At 48.1% G+C, this 17429-nt stretch overlaps 1 protein-coding gene across 1 annotated transcript in view; it reads right to left on the reverse strand.

The window, feature by feature from the left end:
- CA6 (carbonic anhydrase VI) overlaps positions 1-17289 on the reverse strand; it is a 30519-nt gene extending 13230 nt beyond the window's left edge. Inside the window, 4 exon segments of the mRNA XM_012662506.1 lie at positions 49-197; positions 6007-6186; positions 8851-8940; positions 17286-17289. Coding sequence (XP_012517960.1) covers positions 49-197; positions 6007-6186; positions 8851-8929 — 408 coding nt within the window. The 5' untranslated portion in view covers positions 8930-8940; positions 17286-17289.
- Positions 17290-17429: the final 140 nt, after the last annotated feature.

Raw genomic sequence — 17429 nt, forward strand, 5'->3', positions numbered from 1 at the left:
GACTATGGAGTTTGAAGGAAAGAGGACCCAATCAGGGTCCTCGCGTACCTCGATCACATGTCTGATCCCATCGACGGTGTGCTCGGAGCCACTGATCTCCGAGGATGCGCCACCCCAGTGGAAATGCATCTGCTCGGCTATGTACCTGGTGCCGTCCGCGGCCGTCACTTGCATGGTGGGGGGCAGGCTGATCTGAACTGGAAGAGACAAGACAGGGCAGGGGGCAGGGCAGGTGGGCATAGAGGGGTCAGGCCTACAGATGAGGTAGCTTCCCTGGTCACCTCCCACCTGCCTGCACCCAGGGCAAGCCAGTACCATAGACTAGCTTACAATGCCATGAAAAGGGTCACCGAAGGAGAGGGGCAGTGGCATGCAGGGTGCAGGGTGAGGTCAGGATGGGGGCCAGGCACCTCTCCCAGGGTGCACGCCTTCCTGCCCAGAACCTGTCCCCCAGGCAGGACCACACAGTGGCAGGTGCAGCTTCTTTGGCCCTAGGGAAAGGAAAAGGCCTGAAAAAATACAGCCAATGGGTATGGAAACCAGAATTCCACTCAACACCTCTGACCAATTTTGAAATCTGCCCAAGGTGTAGGAATAGGAAGTGGGGCCTCTTGGGACTATTTTGATTAATTTTACTATCCAGAGTTAGTATTGTTTGTAAGGCCAGGTTGAGGTTGCTGTCTTCTTCATAGCATGGTTAAAATCCTCATCCCATGTAGCCTTCTAGAACCAGCCCAACTAACAGCCGGGTGTACCCGGATGTCAGAAAGCATCCCTGCTGGGCTTCAACACTTCCATTTCATGGACAAGGAAGCTGACCCAGGGAGGTGGAAGACTTGCTCAAAGGCACACAGGTCACTAGGCAGGAGCAGATCTGGGCGGAGAACTGAGTGTCTAGGTCCTCATCTCAGACCAGATGTCACCACAATGTGGCTCGACATGTCTTCAGAAGGCAAGAGACCAAATTCCACGGCAAGTAGGGACACACAAATTCTTCTTGGCTTGGGATTTAATTTGACTGTGATTATCAACAGATGCATTAAAATGTTAGGCTCTTGTCAGTGGAAAAATGAAGTGTTCTTCCAGCTTCCTCCTGCCTCTCGCCCTACAGAGATCCCACAGGGAGTCGCCCCGGTCAGACACCTGCAATATTTCAGCAGCTCAGGCCTTAGGGAAGTCCTTGTCTTTTGGAATGGGCTAGGCAAAAAGGAGAAATGGACTGAATGACTAAGAAAAATATCTATGAGGATTTAATTTGGGCCTTGGAAAGGGGCAGACAGCATCTGTCTTGTCAGCAAGGTCTTCCTGTTTAAAGTCATCAGGATGTACTCGCTTCGACAGCACATAAACTAAAATTGGAATGATGCAGAGAAGATTAGCATGGTCCCCGCACAAGGATGACACCCAAATTTGTGAAGTGTTCCATATTTTTCAATAAAAAATTTTAAAGTCACTGGGGCCCTGGCACAGTGGCTCATACCTTTAATCCCAGGACTTTGGGAGGCTGAGGCGGGAGGATCACTTGAGGCCAGGAGTTCAAGACTAGCCTGTGCAATATAGTGAGACCCTGTCTCTACAAAAAAATAATTTAAATAATGAGATGGGCATGATGGCACATGCCTGTCATCCCAGCTACTCGGGAGACTGAGGCAGGAGGATCACTTGAGCCCAGGAGTTGGAGGCTGTAGTGAGCTGTGATCACTCCACTGTACTCCAACCTGGGCAACAGAGCAAGACCTTATCATGAAAAAAAAATAAAAATAAATAATAAGTCATAGAAGATGGTTGTAAACAAGTAAGTTTTCCTAAAAAACAAATATTAGATATTTGGTACCTGTAATTTCCAAATTGTCTAAAGGAGCAGGCGGCTCTGATTAAATTTATAACGTAATATGCCGTAATGCAGGAATCTGGTCTCAAAGATTTTAACGGGCCCTTTGGCAGAACAAGTGCTTTGTATTTAGAGCTTGAAATGTGGCCAGGCTCAAAAGTCAATGCTCGCAAGAAAAAGATGGAACAGCCTTTGAAAGGAGACATGCTGAGAGCGACGGAGCCTGCGAGCCGAGGCCAGGCCAGGGCTTCCTAAAGGGACAGTTAGCACCACGTGAGCAATTAGGGAGATGCTGACAATTACAGTTCCCCAAAACACAGTTCCCGGGAGACAGAGACGTCAATTCTGGTTGCGCTGACAGGCCTGCACAGGCCAGGCTGGAAAACCGCAGCAATTCTGAGCTCATCGTTGTGCTTTTGAAAAGGTGAAGCCAAAATATCTATCCCCAAAAGTCAACTCTCTGCACCTTCCAGATCAAAAAAATGGACTCGACTTCTGGAAAAGATTGCTCCCCTTGATGAGACTGCTCCCCAATTTAACCAGTTTCTCATCAGACAATAAAAACCACATCACCCAAGCATTTGCTGTGTTCAAGAAACAATCAGCAAAGTGTCAAGGTCATAAAAGTCAAAGAAAGACTGAGGAAGTGACCAAGCCTGGGGGGACTAAAGAGACAGGACAGCTAAGTGCAATGTGGGACCCGGGAGTCCATCCTGGGCCAGAAGAAAAACAAGAGTAGGAAAGTGATGTCATTTAAATGAGGTCTGGAGCTAATCGTATTGTATCATCTCAATTCCCTAGTTCAGTAATAATTGTCCTATGGCTATAAAATGTTAGTGCTAGGGGGAGTGGAAGAAGGGTATATGGGACTCTCTGTATTACTTTTGCAATTTTTCTAGTGGAACGTATTTTATAATAAAGTTTTTTTTTTTTTTAAAAAAAGACACAACCAGCCTCCAGTCTTCAAAGATTAAAATCTGCTGAGAAATCAGTGTCACTCATGGGGACCTGTTTGGGGATTTAGCCTTTTATGTACAGGTGTTCTCTGCTCAAATGCACCATTCAGTGAACATTTTTGAATCTGCTCTATGTCAGGCTCTGTGGCAAGTACTGCAATAGAAAGATGAATAAGGGATTGTCCCTGTTTTCAAGGAACTAAGTAAATGGCGTAGCCATTAGCATGTATTAAGAAAACAGTGCCAGGTGTGGTGGTGGGGGCCTGTAGTCCCAGCTACTCAGGAGGCTGAGGCAGGAGGATTGCCTAAGCCTAGGAATTTGAGGTTGCAGTGAGCTGTGATGAGGCCACTGTACTCCAGCCTGGGTGACAAGAGTGAGACCCTGTCTCAAAAAAAAAATAAAAATAAAAAAGATACCACTACACACTTATTAGAATGCCCAAGATCCAAAACACTCACAGTGAAAATGGTATAACCAGTCTGGAAGACGGTTTGCCAGTTTCCAACAAAACTAAACCTAGTCTCACCATGTTCCAGTAATCATGCTCCCTGGTATTTACCCACATGAATTGAAAACTTATGTCCACACAGAAACCTGCAGACAGATTTTGTAATATAATAGCTTTATTCATAATGGCCGAAACTTGGAAGCAACCAAGATGTCCTTCAACAGGTGAATAAATAAGCTGTCATAAATAAGCAGACAAGGGACTGTTATTCAGGACTAAAAAGAAATGAGCCGCCAGGCCACGGAAAGATACGGAGGAAACTTAAATGCATATTCCTAAGTGAAAGAAGCCAGTCGGATCTGGCTGTAGGATCCAAGTACGTGACCAAACTATGGGGACAGTAAAAGGATCGGTGGTTGCCAAGGGTTAGTGGGGAGGGAGGGTGGAAGGGGGGAGCACAGAGGATTTCTATGGCCCTGAAGCTATGGGCGGATACCTGTCATTATAAATCTATCAAAACCCATAGGACGTACGATACCAGGAGTGAACTCCAACGTAAACCATGGGCTTCGGGTGATAACGATGGGTCAGGGCAGCCTCATCGACTGTAGAATGTCCCACTCTGGCGTGGGGTGCTGAGGGGAGGGGCAGCAGGGAAAAGGGGACCCTACTCTCTGCTCTCAGTACTCTCTGCTCAATTCTAAGAAATAAAGTCTATTAAAATATATAATAATATAGAACAATAACATATATAGGTTCCAAGACATAAAAAGAAACCTAGAAGATCAAAATTAACAAATCATGACAACTTTTTTGTTAAATTTGGTATCATCAAAATTTCATTAGTTTAAAATTTGCAGATTAGGTTTTTTCTCCTTCAGTAGAATTCCCAATGTGCTCCGAGCTTGCTAAAATATAGCCCATTGTAAAGAGTATAGGCAAATAATTTCAAAAGCTAAATTATAAAAATCTTTCAAAATACTTGACATCAGAAAATATAATTAATGTGAACTTTGGGTGCATTCTAATATGTTTGACATGCTGTAGTGTGAGGTGGGGACCCCACAGGAACAGGCTTTCGGCCTACGGAGATCCAAACACAGCCCAGAGGAGGAAGGCACTGGGTCCTCTGCAAACTGGGAGGAGGGAGCCATCACCAGCTCCTGGGAAGCTGGGCTCTTCCTTTACACCCGCCCTCTTGTGGGCCCGTACAGAGCCCTGCACACAGCAGGTGCTCAGCAGGTGGTACCAATAGAGATTCTCAATCGTTCACTCCTGCGTGACTGTCCAGGTGGGTTAACAAAGCTTCTCGTCTGTCTTTGGCCTTTTTGCTCCATTCCTTCCACCAAGGACAAGAACGGGAGGAAAGCTCCCCCACTTGCCAAGCTGCTGGAAGCTTCAGAGAGTAAACTTTGGAAACAGGAGCTCAACATTAATGATAAGAATGAGGCTTTCATTAAATATTTGTGTAAGGATGGGCACAGTGGCTCACACCTGTAATCCCAGCACTTTCAGAGACCAAGGCAGGAGGATCACTTGAGGCCAGGAGTTTGAGACCAGCCTGGGCAACATAGCAAGACCACATTGCTACAGAAAAATAGAAAAATGAGCTGGGCATGGTGGTGAGCACCTGTAAGTACCAGGAGGCTAAGGCAGGAGGATCACTCGAGCCTGAGAGTTCAAGGCTGCAGTGAGCTAGGATCCAGGCTACTGCATTCCAGCCTGGGCAATAGATCGAGACCCTGTCTCTAAAAATAAATGAATAAATATTTGTGCGTTTGTGGGCTCCTGGCCACACATGCCTGAGCCCTATTACAGACATGACTTCTCCCACTTGCTATTTTCCCAGCCCCGCAAAGGGCAATTGGATTTATTTTCTTGACTGTGCAAGTAGCGAAACCAAGTCCGGTGACTTCCATACACCTGTGCAGCAGGCAGGAAACTCACCCGACCCAGTGGGAGTGATGGAGCGAGAGCTCGCGGTATCCAAGGAGGATGTGGCCAAGGAACAGACATCTGGGGTCTGGGTCCCGCTTGGCCATTAGAGACTGCGTGACTTTGAGTGAGTCCCTCGGCCCCCTGAGACCTCAGGTTTCCCACTTAAAACATGCCCCCCCTTGGGGTCCCATGAGGCTCAGAGCAGACGAGCCCACTTGGGACACCAGGAAGATGTTCTGCAAACATAAAGCGTGGATTTTAAAGTTGCCCAGAATGGACTCCCAAAGTGGGGGTCCCGCGACCCAACTTTTCCTGTCTGACCTTCACCCCCTTTCTAGTAGAGAACAAAACTAGAGCTTTCTTTTGAAACCTCGGAGAAATACTGGGCCTACCTGTCAGGAGCTTTGAGCTAATCAGACTCAATATATATGGAATATATATGGATTATAAATATATACAAATACATATGGAATATATATTAATATATATATGAATATATATGTGGAATATATGGAAAACCAGCGCAGGGCACAGATGAACAGAAGACACAGGTGGGAAGGTGGCCTCAGCACCATGGCCTGTCCTGCCTGGCGCTGCTGGGCGGGTCGGAGTGGGCGCGGGTGAGAGGACAACGCGGTGGGAAGGAGACGGCAGGACGGAATGTACGGACAGAGGCTGCCCGGCTATGGAAAAGCCATCAGGATTCGAGGCCTCAGAGCCTCAGTGCCTGATGCTGAGGTCTGGAGCTCTGAGGCTCTGTGCAGGCCACTCCCGGCAGGTGTGCCTGTCACCTGCCTTCCCCTGTGGACCGCCAGGGCTCGCCCGCCCTTACCTGTGTGGCCATTGTTGGTCATGGAGAACTCGCCCACCTGGGCGTCGTAGCCTGTCAGGTTGAGCGTCTTCAAGGAAGGGTTGTACCGCACGTTCCTCCTCTGCAGGTCGATGGGCGACTGTTTCTGTCCCCCGCAGTCAGGGTAGTACTGCGACCAGTGCGCTTCGTCCAGCGCCCCCTCTGTGACAGGAGAGAGCCGGTCACAGTTTGAGGGGCCTCACAGCTGAGCCCCTTCTGCGGGCACCTCACCAGGCCAGAGGTCAGGGCCCGGGGCCCCACAGGGTGCCTTCCAGAAAGCAGAAGCAGGGCCTCCGGAAGGAGGCTGAAGGGACATCTAATGAACTCCAAGGACCCTGATGACTGGGGGCTTGGGTACCAACTTCTAACTTCCCCATGGCACCCACTGGCCCTGGGAACATGACTTAGTGTTTTGAACACAATGAAAGTCTTTTATATGTAACTTTTCTCCTCTCCCCTGAACTATGTCCAACTGATAAATGCATTAGTGGGGTCCTCCGCTTGGTATGACTGTCACTGCTGGGCCTTTTCCTCATTTCCTCTAAACGGCCCAGGTTTCCTTCCAAGCCCCCCAGGAACACAGCCCCCTTCTGCCTGTGCTGCAGGAACCCCCTCCCCACTTTCTTGCCCCAGCCCCTGTTATGGGCCCCCAGCACAGCGAAGACCACCTGGGTGTCTCCACCTGTAGATTCAGGGCAACTGGGGAAGCATCGGGTTCAGGGAGGACCTAGAATGGTTAGTTTTTTTTTAAATCAGAGGAAGGAAATTTATCTTTTCAGAGATGATTGATAAGCCCAGGGCACAGAGTAATGAAGGCAGTGGTCATTATGGGTGACTTGGCCCCTAAATAGCTGTGGATCTTGGTTTCGGCCATTTGCAATTGAGGACCCAACCTCTCCCACCTTCAGGGTAGCTCTGTGGTGAGTGCATAGCTTGTTTTAGCAAAGGTGTTCGCACGGGGCCTCTCACAGCTTCTGGGTTTGCAATCTCTTTTTTCTTTTTTTTTTTTTTGGAGACAGAGTCTCACTCTGTTGCCCGGGCTAGAGTGAGTGCCGGGGCGTCTGCCTAGCTCACAGCAACCTCCAACTCCTGGGCTCAAGCGATCCTCCTGCCTCAGCCTCCCAGAGTGCTAGAATTACAGGCGTGAGCCACCGCACCCGGCCAAAAAAGTCAATTCTTTATTTTTCTGCTCTTCACTATCTAATGATTCAAACCCATTTTTAAGCAACTCTTTCCTAGAGGCAGATGCCAAGACAAAGAGACCAGGCAGGAGGCCTCCAGCACAGCCCCTTCTTGAATCCAAATGCTCTGGCCCAGGTCCCTGTCTACACTGAGACATCCCTCAGGTGTTCCTGGAAGGCGTTTGCAAAAGCTGCCCCCAGGTTCTCCGGGCCCTCCAGTGGCTTTCCAGGAAGCCCACAGTCTCCAGGCTGGCAAGTCCCAAGGAGGACAAGACCTTTATTGTCTGAATTCTCTCTCTTCTATAACTTGGAAACCGCACCCAGTCCTGCTGGGCCAGATGAAGCAGAAAGCCCCAGAGCCTTCCGAGCCCCTGGCAGGTGTGGGGAGCCCCTGGCAGGTGTGGGGACCGCCTCTGCTCGAGGACAGAGCAGTTGGGTAGAGTCGGCCCTCTGAAGTTGGATTTCCTGCACCTCCCTGGGGTGTCCCTAATACAATTGCCCTTGACTTAAGGGGACATACCACCCACCCTGAATGTGTGCTTCCCCAGCGTCCTAGGCAGGGGCAGATTTTGCAGCCAGCAAGCTCAACACTGTCTGTTTCTGCTTCCTGCCATCTGCCAGTGGCCACCAGCCTCTTCTGGGGTCCTGCACCACTGTCCAGTGCAGAAGAGAAGGGGCTGCGGGCAGGAGCACACGAAGGGGTGTTCAATGTTCCAAAGCCCACAGACACGGTCTTCCTAGCTTCGGCTCACGTACGGGCCAGGACCCTTGCTAAATGCCAGGATCTTAAATTTCACATGTTAAAAGTCTGGTTTCGGGAGCCTGGAGACGATCTAAAGGTAACTGGGTTCTTATCAAGATGTTCATGAAATTTCCTAGAAGGAAGTTCCCTCAAACCCTGAAGCACCTTCTGTGAGGCTACCAGGAGCCCTTTCTAAGAACTTTATTCTCCACGTACATAGAACAATAAAGCAAAAGGTTTATAATCAGAAGCAGTGGCTTATGCAGGCAGGTGGGGTGCTGTGGCTCACACCTGTAATCCCAGCACTTTGGGAGGCCAAAGTAGGAAGATAACTTGAGGCCAAGAGTTTGAGACCAGCCTGGGCAATAGTGAGACCTCATCTCTACAGAACATTTAAAAATTAGGTGTGCGTGGTGGCTGGTGCCTATACTAGAGTCTTAGCTACTCAGGAGGCTGAGGCAGGAGGATCACTTGAGCCCAGGAGTTCAAGGCTGCAGTGAGCTATGATTGGGTCACTGAACTCTGCATGGGCAACAGAGGGAGACCCAGTCTCAAAAATAATAAATAATAAATAAAAAAGGGGGCTCAAACCAGCCAACACAGAGGGTGGAAAAAATTTCAAAGCAAAAAGCCTACAAGTGAAGCAGGGGTTCATGAAAAGAGAAAGTTATTTCTTCTTTTCCTTAATCGAAGTTTAAGTTCAGTTTGTTCTCCACACATTCCGAGACCTTGGAAAGGTAGGGACTGAACCCACAACAAGCAGATGCCACAGCGGGTGTGGGGGCTGCCTTGCCACCCCGGGAAGTGCCAGGCTCCCCTCTCGTCCTCAAGAAGGGGGCGGCTCCCTTCCTTGTTGCGGGGGTAACCGAGGAACCGAGGAGCTGTGCAGGGGTGGGGGCTTACCTGAGTAGGTCCACTCGGCCCCATGCTGGGCCTGGGTGCCCAGGAGGAACAGGGGCAGAAGAGGCACCAGGGCCCTCATGGTGTGCAGGTCTGCGATCAGGACCGATTCTGGGGAAGCTCTTCTTTTAAAGGCTCAGGAACTGTAAATAACAATTTACCACGTCCAGCTAGCTCATCCACCCTTTGCTGCACCCACTGAAACAATAACACCCTCCCCACAATGGTCCTTCTGGCTTGGTTCGTCGGGCCCGGTGGCCTGAGCACGTGGCTGCTCTGCTGCAAGTCATTACCACATCTGTGGGTTCCATTAACTTAGGAAAAGTCACCTGAAGGCCACACAGTACAGCCATTGTGGACAGGTGACCACGGGAGGGGAAAAAGGCCCGAGGCAGGCAGCGGCAGCTTGAAGGCCTTCCCTGCACAGCGGCACTTCCTGTGCCCTTTCTGCTGGCACCGGAGATCGGGAACAGCTGCAGGGCATGGCTGGTGCCTGCAAACCCTGCAGGGTTTCACGTGGAACCTCCCGCCTGTCTCAGTAACAGCCACAGGCCACTGCTGCGGACTACGGCTGCCCCCAGCCAGGCACCTGGGGAAAGGGCCTGGCCCCACGTTCAGGCATGAGGTGGAGGGTCCTAACTAGAGGCACAGAGGTGCCCGTCCTTGCCTTAGAGCGGTGCTTGCTCCTGCGTCCCAGCTCATGGGCCATGTCCCAATCTGTGCCTTTGGGCCACCTGAGCTGGTGGGGGAGTCCATGGTCCTCCGTGAATTTGTTCTGACAGCTACAGAGCCCTTGGACACACCCAACCGATGAACAGAGGTGGCTCCGTGGATTGCCTAATCCTTGTGCATCCACTTGGCTAAATAGTCCTTAAAGTTAGCTGAGGGAGAAACCGCTGAGCTTACACCTGCTGACAGGCAGCAGTCCCAGGCCCTTCGGAGAGGCAAAGGGCAGGCTGGGTCCTGCGGGGTTTCCACGCTGGCCAGACACAGAGCAAACCCCCTCCCGCCCTCGTTTAACCCACCGCTCGCTTGCCTGTCCCGCCTGTCCCAGGGATGGCAAGTGGCAGCTCACCTTCACAAGGACATTAAAGGCGAACATGGGGCTTCCTTACATTTCAAAGGGCTCCCTATTGTCATTTAATTAGGGAACATCTGCTGTGGCAAAGATCTTGCTGGAAACAGATCCCTAAAGCTCAAGAGCTGAAAGAATCTTAAAGAAAGCAAAGCATGGTTAGGAGCCAGACTGACAGGGCTCAGATCCCAACTGTGCCACTTACCCGCTGTGCAACCTTGGGCAAGTTACCGAACTGCTCTGTGCCTCAGTTTTCCTGTCTTTAAAAGGAATTAGTGGTAGTACCTCCCTCCTGGGGATTCAGCAATAAACGTATGCGTAGTAGTCCTGAGCAGAGCCTGGTGTGTGCCAGATGGCATTATGATCCATTCTGATCCCTCATTTTACGGAGAAAGCAAGTGACTTAACATTGTCACCCAGTTAGTTACTGAGGGAACTAGAGGTAAAAATGACTCTTAATCTCCAGCTCATGGAACTCTTTCCCATGTTTGCAGAAATTAAATGTTTTAATTTTTTTTTTGTAGAAACAGGGTCTCGAACTCCTGGCCTCAAGCATCCTCTTGCCTCAGCTACCTTAGAGACCAACTCTTGGCAGGGCTCAGTGGCTCATGCCTGTAATCCCAGCACTCTGGGAGGCTGAGCAGGGAGGATTGCTCGAACTCAGGAGTTCAAGACCAGCCTGATGGGACTGCGAATTAGTGCAACCCCCGTGGAAAAGAATTTGGAGATACCTCAAAGAGCTAAAAATAGAAATACCATTCGATCCAGCAATAACACTATTAGGCATCTACCCAAAAGAGCAAAAGACATTCTATAATAAAGACATCTGCACCCAAATGTTTATGGCAGCACAATTCACCATTGCAAGGATGTGGAAACAACCCAGGTGCCTGTCAATTCATGAGTGGATTATTAAAATTTGGTATATGTATACAATGGAATATTACTCAATTATGAGAAACAGCAGTGATCTAGCACCTCTTATATTTTCCTGGATAGAGCTTGAGCCCATCATCCGAAGTGAGGTATCACAGATCAGAAGAATGTACTCGCCATCAGATTGGCACTGGCTGAGCAACACTACGGTGCTCACACGGTAGCAATACTCTGCAGGGATTAGGGGGATGAGGGGTAAACTCACAACTAAGGGACGCGGTGAGCATTGTAGGGGGGAAGGACATGCCTCTAACCCTCGCTCAGGTGAGGCAAAGACATAAAATGTAACCAAAACATTTGTACCCTCATAATATCCTGAAATAATAATAATAATAAAAAGACCAGCCTGAGCAAGAGTAAGATCCCATTTCTACAAAAAACAGAAAAATTAGCCGGGCATGGTGGCGCACACCTGTGGTCCCAGCTACTCAGGAGGCTGAGACAGGAGCATTGCTTGAGCCCAGGAGTTTGAGGCTGCTATGAGCTACGATGACACCACAGCACTCTACCCAGGGTGACAGAGCGAGACTCTCTCTCAAAAAGAAAAAAAAAAAAAAGAAATTGAACCTCACTTCCCCCTACCCCCGCTGAAAAATAAAATTAAATTAAAAAAAGACCCACTCTCCAGTCCTGGCTAAGTGGGTCACACTCTGCCTGCTGAGACCCCACCCCGGAGAAAGGGCTGCCTTATAGATCACGAGACCCCACCTCTGCTGAGGAGAGTGACACCCCTTGACATCAAACTGGCCAGAAAACACAAACTGAGCCATCTGAATTTGGGGGCGGGGGTAGCATCTGAATTGGGAAACACAGAAAGAACGGGGAGGAGGCTGCAGATGGGAGGAGGCTGCAGATGGGTGGAGGCTGCAAGTTCAGGGTGTGACAGAAGCCAGGGAGGCTGGGACAAGCCCGGGCCATGGGGGAGGGGACGGCTGCACAGAGAGGGAGGGAGGGAGGGGCTCTGGGGGTCAGAGGAGCCCAGAGAGCCTTCAGAGCTAGGAGGGCTGGGGGGTGTTGGGGAGGCCACACAGTGACATGGAGAGTGTCCCCCGCTCCCAGCGCTCACCAGCCCATTTCCCATGGGGTTTCACTGCCCCAGGCTGGGCGCTTGGGGACTCCCAGTTGAGCCCTGGTGCTTTTGCTGCCAGGTGTCTCCTCACAGGCAGCGCAGAGGGTCCGGCAGCCGCTCTGCGACACACCGTCCCGCAGGTCTCAGGCTGTGCCCTGGCTTCTCCGTATCTCTGGCTCAAGCAAGAGCCTGGGCGGCCAGCAGTCTGTGCAGCTGGCGGATGCTAAGAATTGGTGTAAAAGTGAGTAATTAAGGTAATAAAGAGATCGGATCAGCAAGGCTCTTGAACATAAGAGCCGTCAGCTAAGGGGGGCGGGAGGGCGCCCCTCCCTCCTCTGTGCTGCACACTCCCAATGACAGGAAGGACTCAGGATCGGATAAGGCCACATCTGTTGCCTAATATCTGACCCATTGTCTCCTTCCATCCTAAAATTTTCCATCAACTTTGAACATGAGTCTTCTCCTTGCACTCATGAGGCACGATGTTTGCTTTGGCTTGTTTTTGTTATTGTTTTTTCAGTGTGGCCCTTTTTACCCTGAACTTCCTTCTGTTTTCGTCCAACCACACACCCAGCTCATCAAGGCTGTTTTTTAATTCTAAATGCCTGTTTTTGTAGGGCTTATGGTTTGAGTGGCTGTCTGACATGAGTTGACAAGTATGTCATTTTCATTACAGCATAAGGTCAAAAGGGAGAAAGGAGCTTTTATTCTTCCTTGGTTTCTCCCCTGCTGCACGGCAAGGCCCACTGAGGCAACGAGGAAGAAGAGGGCAGGGAGGCGTGGCCAGCCCAGGTGAGCAGGGAGGGATGACGACCCCCGATGAGGAGGGAAGACCAGGGTCTCCCAGCCGGGGTGAGCCATGCTCAGGTTTGCACAGGACCGGCGTAGATTGAATCTGACTACACCAGAACATGCACGTTTTGGCTGTAAGGAACACACATAGGCCGTTGTTCTGTTTCCAGCAGGAGTGCCAGCTCTCTGGAATTCTGAAGAATGAATCAGTCATTCTGGACAAGAGAGTTTTCTAAACGGTTAAAGGCTCAATCTTATATAAGCCCAAGACATTTAATCCATTTTGGACTAAAACCTCTAAAATGTATCACACTTTTTAAGTAGCTTAAGCTGAATGTTATTAAACTGTTCTTAATAACATTCAGCTGAACTCCCTTCTGCCTTCACGAGTCTCACTAATATATCAGTTATTACCCTGCATTGTAACATATTGATGTCCACCAGGCCTATAACCACGTACGGCAATTCTCCCTACATGGAATGACCCCGAACTGTAATGTTTTTGGGTTTCTTATATCAGATATTGAGGGGGAAATGTCATCTAACTTACTCAGTTATTAAAGTTATACACATATATGCTCATGGATGATATTCAAAATATGAATGACCTTCCAGCCTGAGCAAGAGGAAGACCCCGTCTCTACTAAAAATAGAAAGAAATTAGCTGGACAACTAAAAATATACATAGAAAAAATTAGCCAGGCATGGTGGCGCATGCCTGTAGTCCCAGCTACTCGGGAGGCTGAGGCAGGAGGATCGCTTGAGCTCAGGAGTTTGAGGCTACAGTGAGCTATGATCTTGCCACTGCACTCCAGCCTGGGCAACAGAGCAAGACCCTGTCTCAAAACAAACAAACAAAAATTCTATTTCCTTTCTGACTTTCAACTATGTCCATATAGGTGAAGCATTGACACAACCAAATTATCACGTGACCATCCAGCCGTATCCAGCCCCAATTCCATGAGTATACCCTTGCTTTCTCTCACCAGCCCCCCTGCTGATGAATTCCCTGGTCTCAGGATGCATCTCCAGCCTCAAGTGTCCTCCTGGAATTCAGCACCTGCCATGTTGGGGTGTCCACCAGCAGGCACTTTCCTCCAGCATAACTACCCTTCCACTTCACTGGGTACCAGTAACCCACAGACAAAACACCACCCCCAAACCCTGGTGGAAATACTCTTCTACTATTAATCTAGGTATAAGCAAAAACGAGCCAAATACAGAAAACTATTTTCAGCTCAGCCTGTCATCCACGCTCTATGCCCCTTCTCTATGCAAACTCACCGCAGGTCCTGCTCTTGGCATTGGACGTTCTGTTTGCATCTCCTGCCCGCTGGACCTTCTACTCCTTGGAGTAGCCAGAGTCTTGCTGATAACCCTTTAATGTACTCCACACCCTGTTACTTCTCTAGGGCAGGTGTGTCTGTCTTTCAGCTCCACCCTTCACCGGTCAATAAGCAATTCCAAGTCCATACCGAGTGCTAACCCTCCTACTATGCCTAAGGGGTGGTTATGCAAGCAGAAGACTGTATAGGTTTCCTGTCATGGTTGTAACAAATCGCCAAAACCTCAGTGCTTAACACAACTTCATTCTATTACACATGGGGAGGTTGGAAATCTGAATTCAGTTTCACTGGGCTAAACCAAGGTGTGGGCAGAGCTAGTTTCTTCTAGAGGCTCTGTGGGGATAATCTGCTCCTTTGCGTTTTCTCAGCCCCTAGTGGCCACCTGCACTCCCCGGCTCCTGGCCTCTTCCTCCAATCGCTCCAATCTCTGGCTTCCTCCTTTGAACCCCACCTCCTCTTATAAGGGTCCTTGTGATTACATTCAGGGTCCACCCAGATAACCCAGGATAATCTCTGCATCTCCAGATCCTTAACTCAGTCACATCCGCAAGTCTCCTTTGCCTTATAAGGTGACACTTACAGGTCCCGAGGGATTAGGATGTGAACATTTGGGGAGAACCATTATTCAGCCTACCGCAAGGATGCAGGGAAGCGCTAAGCTAAATTACACCAGGAGTTGCTGGGAACTGGATTTAGACTTCAGACAACAGAGAAATAACTCAGCAACAGCAAGAAACGCACCAGAGAAGGTGTGGAGGGACAAACAAACAAGGGCTAATCTGCCTGGAGAAAGCACGATTGCCAGGCACTTTGGAAGCTCTTCATGGCCACAGTGGTGTGACCAGAGTTGGCGGCTGAGACCAGAACATCCCTGGTAACCTGAAAAAGGGTCAGCAGCCCTGAGGGGAGGGGGTCAAGGGCCCTGTGTGGTCAATCTGCCAGGAGCTAGTGGGACCGACACTCTCACCCAAGACAAGAGTCGACTTGTGGCTGAGTCACAGTCTGGTGTGTAGGAGGCGCCTCTACCTCACAAATGCAGAGGCCTTTACTGTGTGCCCACACAAACCTCTGCCAGATTGAAAATGAAAAGCATGTCACAGATACACTGAAATTTAAAATCTCTAAGACTTTCGACTTCTGCAAAGGCAATCTGGCTTATTGTAAACCAACCCTTCCACCGAGAAAACTAGATACACTGGACAAATTTTTTTTTTGGAAAATTTCTTAGAAAGCATCTGAGATCACCAAAGCAGGGGTATATGAAAAAATTAATATATCACTAAAAGTTGGGTTTGTACCAGGAATGCAAGGTTGGTTTAACGTATGAAAATCAATGTAACAAAAATGAAGGAGAAAAAGATATTAAAAACATTTCAACATATACAGAAAAATCAATTGACAAAATTCACCATCCAAAAGAGAAAATTAAAATCTACTTACGATTAAAAAACAAAAACTCTTAGGAAGCTAGGGGCAAGCCAGGTGTGGTGGCTCACGCCTGTGGTCCCAGCTACTCAGGAGGCTGAGGCAGGAGGATTGCTTGAGCCTAGGAGCTCAAGGCCGCAGTGAGCTATGATCCAGCCACTGCACTCTAGCGGGGTAACAGAGGACCTCGTCTCAAAAAAAATTAAAAATAAAAGGAAACTAGAGGAAAAGGAGGAATTTTCTCAATTTGATAAAGAATACCTACCCAAAAAATCTATAGCAAACATCAGGCTTAATGGTGAAATATTAAAAAGTTTTCTCCTGAGATTGGGAAAGAAACTAGGATGCTTGCTACCACCACAAATATTAAAATTTTCCTGGAGATCCAGCCTAGTGCAATAAAGGGGGAACATTTTGGGGATTAGAAAGGAAGAAATAAAACTGTCTTACGTGCAGAATATATCGACAGATAAATTATGACAAAATATCGACAGATAAATTATGACAATTAATCAGCAAGTATACAAAGTTGATGCATACAAAGTCAATATACAAAATCCAATTGTATTTCTATATAACAGCAACAAACAACTAGAACGTGAAAATTTTTTTTAATTTTATTTTTTGAGACGTAGTCTTGCTCTGTTGCCCAGGCTGGAGTGCAGTGGCGTCATCATAGCTCATAGCAACCTCAAATCTCTGGGCTCAAGCAAGCCTCCTGCCTCAGCCTCCAAAAGTGCTGGGATTACAGGCATGCACTACCACATCAGCCTAAAATTTAAAAATGTTTAAATCTTGATTGTTATACCACTACAGGAACTCTTTGCACTATTGTTGTAACTTTTCTATAAATCTAAAACTATCCTAAAATTAAAAGTCTATTTTCTGAAAATTTATATCATTTACAGTGGCATCAGAAAACATCAAACACCCATGAATAACTGTAATAAAAGATTGTTGGGAGAAATTAAAGACCTCAACCAATGGGGGAATAGACAAGAATTTCTTAAAACAGATATAAAGAAAGATTATTTGAACAACATTAAAATTAGAAACTTTAGTTCGTCAAAACATACCATACCAAGCGAGAAGTCAAGCCCTATAATAGGAAAAGACATTTTCAGTACCCATAACCAACAAAGGACTCATTCAGAATATATAAAGAACTCTTACAAATAAACAAGAAAAAGAATCCAGCAGCTCGTAGACAAACAGGGCAAGACTTGCGTCATCTTATGGAAGAGGATTTCCAGATGGCCAATGAACAACTGAAAAGGTTCAAGCTCTTTAGTGACAAGAAAAACGAGAATTAAAACCATAATGAGATGCCACTACAAATTCATCCCCACCGTGCTGGCAAAAATTTAAAAAGTCAACAATACCAAATGTCAGCAAGATTGCAAAGCAATGCACACGCTCATACGTTACTGCTGAGAGTACATGAAATTGGTTCAGCCACTTTGGAAAACTGTCGAATATATGCAAACCCTGTGCCCTAACAATTCTGCTCGTAGGTACATACCCAAATGAAATCTGTACATTTGGTTACCCAAAGGCATGTACAAGAATGTTCACAACAACCCTATTCATTATAGCCCCAAATTAGAAACAACCTAAATATCCACTGACAGCAAAATGGGTAAACAAGTGGTGGTGTGTTCATACAATGGACTGAATTATAATAGCTACTGCTAGAGGTAACGACATGTTTGAATCCCGTAGTATGTTGAATGAAAAAAGCCAATCACAGAAGAATAAATAGAATCTGATCCTGGCTGGGTGCGGCGGCTCACACCTGTAATCCCAGTGCTTTGGGAAACCAAGGCGGGAGGATGGCTTAAGGCCAGGCATTCAAGAGTACAGTGCACTATGAACACTGGTTCACTCCACTGCACTCCAGCCTGGACAACAGAGTGGGATCCTATCTCTTAAAAAAAAA

The sequence above is a fragment of the Propithecus coquereli genome, unplaced genomic scaffold, assembly GCF_000956105.1.
Source record: "Propithecus coquereli isolate 6110/MARCELLA unplaced genomic scaffold, Pcoq_1.0 Scaffold77, whole genome shotgun sequence".
Classification (NCBI taxonomy): domain Eukaryota; kingdom Metazoa; phylum Chordata; class Mammalia; order Primates; family Indriidae; genus Propithecus; species Propithecus coquereli.